This window comes from Lactuca serriola, chromosome 3 (assembly GCF_051521515.1).
Source record: "Lactuca serriola cultivar US96UC23 chromosome 3, Lser_US96UC23_V15, whole genome shotgun sequence".
Lineage (NCBI taxonomy): Eukaryota > Viridiplantae > Streptophyta > Magnoliopsida > Asterales > Asteraceae > Lactuca > Lactuca serriola.
The window spans coordinates 98,565,315-98,571,904 of NC_136410.1; the positions used below are offsets into that span (position 1 = coordinate 98,565,315).

Here is a 6,590-nt window from a genome sequence, read left to right on the forward strand (position 1 = left end):
GGAGGAGAAATTTTGGTGATGAACGAATTGTTATCGAATTCTCTATAGTTATGTATTTGAGATTGAAGGTTATTAACATATTTACAAATTTGTCACCGTGTCTTTTTATGCTTAGATTAACACCCCGCTCCCGAGTTCAAATTAAAAAGAGAAAAGAAAGGAAATGGGAGGAAATGAGAGGAAAGCAAGAGAGAATGGTGCTCCCGAGTTTCATTAAAGGAAGGAAGTAGAAGGAAATGGAAGGAAAACTTTCCCTCCTACCTTTCCTCCCGATTTGGGAGGATTTGAAAAGAAAGAACAAAATGTTTATCTTTCCTTCCATTTCTCTCCAACTCGGGAGCACAAATGACAATTTCTTTTTCCTTTCTTTTCTCTTCTTTTCTCTCCTTACTTTCTTTTCTCTTCTCTTCTTTTCTTTGCTATAACTCGGGAGCGGGGTGTATTTGAGTGGCTGAGAATGATTCTCCGATTCTCAGCCTTTTTTTCTCAATTGAACCTATATATATATATATATATATATATATATATATATATATATATATATATATATATATATATATATATATATATATATATATATATATATATATATAGGTTAAAGTTGTGTTCAATTTTATTTAATTTGTGAGATATATATATATATATATATATATATATATATATATATATATATATATATTCAATTATGTATTTTTTTCTCAAGTAATAAAGTATTTGCATTATTAATTTTTTTGTTTATTAACCATTTTTTTATTAAATTTAAGTATTTTAAATTATAGTAATTTTTTATTTTTAATTTAGTTTAAAAAAGGAAATAAAGTAAATGGAGGTAAAATCTAACAATTTTTTAAGTTTTGAAAAGTGAAGAAATGTTAGATGGCGCTACATAGAAAAAGTAAAAGGTAAATATTCATATATAATAAGTGTTGATATTGCTTTAATGTAAAATTAATTGCAAAAACTAACATGAAGACGTAGGTATATTGCACGTATTTAGATTATCTTATGTGTCTATGAACTTTGTAGCTAGTACGAGCTAAGCTATCAATTGCGCGCTATAGCGGTGCTATAGCGGCGCTATAGCGTTTTGCGGAGGTCAAGAACCGCTATTTCCAGTTTAGCGTTTTCATTTCGCGGTACCGCTATTAGCGGCGCTAGTCACCGCTATTTACCGTTATTTCAATAACCGTTATAGCGGTGCTATGGGCGCTATTCCATTTTTGTTCATATTTTTGGCCATTTGGTTACTTTTTTCAATGAAAAACTAGTCTTAATGATTTCACTACACTTTCATTTTAAAAAGCCCGAACAAATAACATAATTAAAAGCATTCAAAGCAACTACGTCTATCGACAACTCTTTTACTCATCTCTTTTTGTACTCACGCCAACTTGAGTTGCCATGGTCACACTCCATTAATGCTTTTTGTAAATCGACCCACGCCTATGAGGCCACAACTTGAGACTTATTTCCTTAAATCAACCACGGCCTACTAATACGATATTGAATCCGTGCAATCCAATTAAACTCGATTTGACACTTTTACACTACCTAGTTTCCATATTAATATAATAGAATATTATGTTATGTTTTTATATGACTTTTTAGGTTTGATGATATTAATTCTATATAGACTTATAGTATTAATACTCAAATATATAAATTCTATATAAATATAATATTAAATTAAAAATTATGCGTAATATTAAAAAACCGTTATATCACCGCTATACCACCACGATAACCGCGATCTCAAATAGTGGCATGTGACCGCTATTGAAATTTTGACCGTGATAACTACATAGAATACGAGTGATGTTGATGGTAAGGATAAGAAAAAAAAAAAAAAAAAAAAAAAAAAAAAAAAAAAAAAAAAAAAAAAAAAAAAAAAAAAAAGAATGAGAGAGGTTCATCCACATTTCCATCAGCAAATTTTTGTTGTTCACCACTTCACCTTCCCCGCTAGCAAATATGCTTACGTCAGATGCCGCAAGCACTTCTTTCTCCCGCATCGCTTCGCCTTATAACAAATGTTATGATTTATGAAGTATAAGTACTTTTTTTCCTTGCTACAAATATGTTCATTGGTATTATTTTATTTTATTTTCTAAAACAATTTCAACCATAACAAAAACAAAATACTCCAAACATATCTCCCACTAAGAAATATTTAAAACTACCTTATAAGCATCCTTCATGTGGTGAGTATCTTTGGTTTATTATTTTCGTACCCATATAATATGTAAAGCTGTTTCCTTGGATTCGACAACTTATTAGGTTTCAACTTTCAAAAAAGTAACTAAATTTTGCATTTGGTCACATTCTGTTTACCTCAATCTTGCTTTCGTTTCTAATCATTTCCTTTTGTCACTTTTCTTTTGAATTGATAACAGTTCTTTAGTACCCACATCAATTTAAAAGCCAACTGCCTAGAGTAACATGTTCAAATACATATGAACCTCTTTAAATTAATACATTTTTTAAGATAATAACTATACGTAATTATAGGATCTCATTAATATCATAAGTCATAATTATATAAATTTACATAAACATAACTAAAACAATATAATGAAACATAATTTTGATGTTGATAATAATCTTCATCTCTAACTTCTGATCCGTCATTGTTGATTTCATTATATCTTTTAGATAACGAGTCATTGTAAGATGTGGTCTCAAAAGATTTTCTAATTTGTTTATACATTGAATGTTTTTCATTATTAAGAAACAATGAATGAAAGTTATTTATCAGCTTCATTAATACTACAATATATACAATGAATCTATGTTTTAGATTCATTCATTTAAAATGATACATATTTACTCTAATAAATAAATAAATAAATTGCTCTCGTTCATTTTGCTAAATATCATTTTATGATTATTTCAAATTAAATTTTTTCATGACATTTTATGGTTTTTTTTCATTTTACTAAAAAAAATAATAATAATAATAAACCCTTTCAAAAGCTTAAGGCTATAAAAAAAATTAAAAAAAAAATAGATGTAATAATAAATAAATATCAATTTTATTAATACAACCTACCTTCTAATTTCAAAATTCTTAAATTGAAACCCAATTATTTCTTTCGTTTATTTATTTAAATTATTTGTTCAGATTTAAAAGAGAAATAAACACTTCAATTTCAACAATTCAATATTTTCTCATATTTCTTATAAATTCAAATTTCCTAAATGTTTAAACATTCACATTTTTTTCTAATAAACTCAGTCGGACAACTAGTTTTATGATTCAATCAAAACTTAACTTCAATCAATTACCAAAACCTTTTTATGTTAATAAAAATTAATTTATGAGTTCATTTAATATCTCTATAATAAATTAAAATACCATATGATCCCAACAATATTAATTTACCAAGATTTTAAAAACCAAACCAGAATACCAACACGGTGACTTTTAAATAGTCTTTTAATTATCCATTCCCAAGATTATCAAATCCATACCTTTGGATTCCATCAAGGGCATAATCGTCATTTACCCTTTATCCACGATGACCTCGGAGCGAGTTTTCTGATAAAATTAAAGGGCAGTATTCCGGAGCATAATTTCCAGAAAGCCATAAAACATAATATTCACAGGTTTCCCATAATTCATGTAGGAATCATACATTGATTCCCTCATGCTCATGCATTGACTGCTGGAATCCCATATTCCAACAATCTTGTGTATTCACAATTCCGTTACCATTTATACACACCAATTAAACCACAGTTTCTTTTTCCGATTCTCTGGAATCAGAGATTGATTTCTTTTTTTTTTTTTTTTTGAAAAATCAACCCCATTTTAACTCTTCATGTCCATGACTTCTGATCACCTGAAAACAACATCAAACACATGTAAAAACTAAAAACACAACCTTTATAAAAAAAATACTAATTAGTAATTACATATAAGGATTTATTACCTTTTGACAGAAATGACTGGTGACATCACTCAAGTAGCAAGTGATGTCATCCAGCAGTTAGTGAGTAGAGTAGAGGATGGAAGGCACATGATAAGATACATGCACCTCAGGAACTGATCCTCTGTTCTCCAATTTTAAACCAGTTTTACTTCTGAGTGAACTGAGAAGAATGGGCTTGGGCACTCCTCATCTGTCCCAAAAATGGTGGCCCAATACCTGACAACAAAAATTAAAAATATATTATCAAAATATATCAAACTAATTTACAGAGATTAATTACATAGCTAAAAAAAATAAAAAAAAAGTACCTGTAACATAAGGTGCTGGAGACATTGGAACAGTTTCTGTGGTTGTTACACTGACATTTGGTCTAGAATATGATACAACATGTGGGCCAGGTGTCATAATCCCTGGGCTTCCAGGTGGCAGTGGGCCCATTTGACCAAATGGAAAGACATTTGAGTTTATTGGGCTTGGGCTTGGGCCAAACATTTGAGGATTAGGCTGCATTTGGCCTGTGTAAGGATTATATTGAACCTGAAAATATATATATATACATATACATATATATACACATTACACATGACTTATAAAGATTGAAAAAGAAAGAAAGAAACTTTGAGTTTATTCACCTGATGGAAGAGGTATTCAGGAGCATAAGGTGATGGAGGATACCTAACAAAAACAAATTTCCAATTTCCAATAAATAATGAATTTAATTTGAAGTAAAAAGATTGAATAGTAATTAGTAACTAACCCGTATAAGGAATATGGGAATTGTTGATAACTGTAAGGAACAGGTTGGCGATAATTTGGGCCTCCAATAAATGGGCCTCCTTGGAGAGTATTCAAGAAGGGTGTTATTGGTCTCATACGCCCTAAAAGTGAAAAACAACTTTAATATGTGAAAGTTAATATGAATTGGATTAAAAAAGGTTAAAAAAGATTTACCAAAAGGTAAAGGTGGTTGAGGGCGACCAAGTGATGCTAAATTACAGTTTGCCCTTCTACCATCAATGATTGGACTGGGATCAATACAAGCCCTAGTTGCAGCTTCAGCATCACGAAATGTTACCTGAGTTCAATGAGAAGAAGAGAAATGTTTAATTTGGAGATGTGATAAGATTGTACTTTAGGTGATATTAAAAGTGCAATAGAAGTTGTGATGATTTTGAATACTTAAAAGAAAAAGATAACAGATATGATTCTACCTTCATACCCCAATTGGATATGAATTATGCCTTTTCTGGACGAATCAGGATTCTGTAAGCTAAAATTAGCGTGATTTTTCGTGTATTCTGGAGATTTATGAGTTTATTATAGTACTTCGAGTAAAATTCAACATGGTAATATGGTATAATCTCTTTCTGCGAATTATAGTTAACTCTTAAGTCAATTTTGGATCCTAATCATGTCTTTTTCAGTGATAAAAGTTTCAAGGTATCTTTAATTTCTGAATTGATGCTTAATATTGCAGTGAACATAAAGGTGAAATGCAGTAAACAAAGAAACGGGCATCTGCAATCATCGTTATTGGATACCAGAGTGAAAAAATTCAAATAGAATACATATAAATACTCACAAATCCATAGCCTTTTGATCTTCCGCTATGTTTATCAGTTATAACAACAGCCTCCAAAATTTCCCCAAATTGTTCAAAATAACGATGTAGCGTCTCGCTATGTGTCTCCCATGCAAGCCCTCCAACGAACACCTTTGTATAAGTGGTGTCCCCAAACGGATGATTCAAGAACTGTAAACTTGATCCGCTTCCTCTAATCGGCTGATAAGTAGCCATATAATTACAATTGTGTAGATATGCAAATGGTATCTATATACTCGGAATCAGAAGATAATTTCAATTCACATAGTGATTGAATTGATGAAGAATTTAGAGAGAAACCCTTGTAGAACCCTAAGAAATTATGCCAGCGATGGAGAGAGAAAGTGAAAGATGGGGCTTTTGAAAATTACAGGCGGAGAAAGAATCTTCGTGGAATTATTTGGCGAGAAGTGGAGGTTGATGTTGGAATCAAAAGTTACATTTATAGTCCCTATAGTTTATAGTATGTTTACTTTTGGCGTGTATCTTTATGAAAACTTCTTCGTAGTTTTGCAAAAGGTGTTAATTGTTAAATTAATGTTTAATAGTGATTTTTGCAACATCAAATCTGATATTTCGATAATCATTTAATTAAAAAAAAGAATATATCTACTTTGAAATTTTGAATTTTAAATTTTCTTGCACCAACTTTATTTAAGTAAATGATAATTAAACCAATATGTTTTTATGAAAAAAAAAAATTAAAAAGGTATTATATTTTTTATATATCTATAAATAACGTCCAACTCAAAATTTGATGGCGGCAAGGTAGATACAGGCCCACCCTAAAGCCACCTATACTATTTCAACATAAATCTCGAGGGACATGTATGTAATATTAAGTGCTTAAAGGGGCAAATTAGAAAAAAACTTACTTCTTTCTCATCTATATTTCAACATAAATATGTCATACTAAGAGGGCATCTTAAGGATTAAGGAAGTGGATAAAAGACAAGTGTCGGGGGAGGAGAAAATAGTCTTTCTGCTCATAAACATATCAAGTAGATAACCATCAAAGTGTTGTCATTTTATAGGCAGTTCATTGATAATGACAC

At 30.2% G+C, this 6,590-nt stretch overlaps 1 protein-coding gene across 1 annotated transcript; it reads right to left on the minus strand.

Annotated features, from left to right (window-relative positions):
* Positions 1–3,387: 3,387 nt before the first annotated feature.
* LOC145092923 (putative RNA-binding protein ARP1) lies at positions 3,388–5,928 on the minus strand. Its single transcript, XM_079030921.1, has 7 exons — positions 5,515–5,928; positions 4,884–5,007; positions 4,690–4,810; positions 4,565–4,607; positions 4,241–4,469; positions 3,933–4,148; positions 3,388–3,842 (listed from the first exon to the last, which is right to left on the minus strand). Exons 1-6 carry the CDS (start codon positions 5,728–5,730, stop codon positions 4,078–4,080), a joined length of 804 nt encoding a protein of 267 aa, XP_078887047.1. The 5' UTR covers positions 5,731–5,928; the 3' UTR covers positions 3,388–3,842; positions 3,933–4,077.
* Positions 5,929–6,590: the final 662 nt, after the last annotated feature.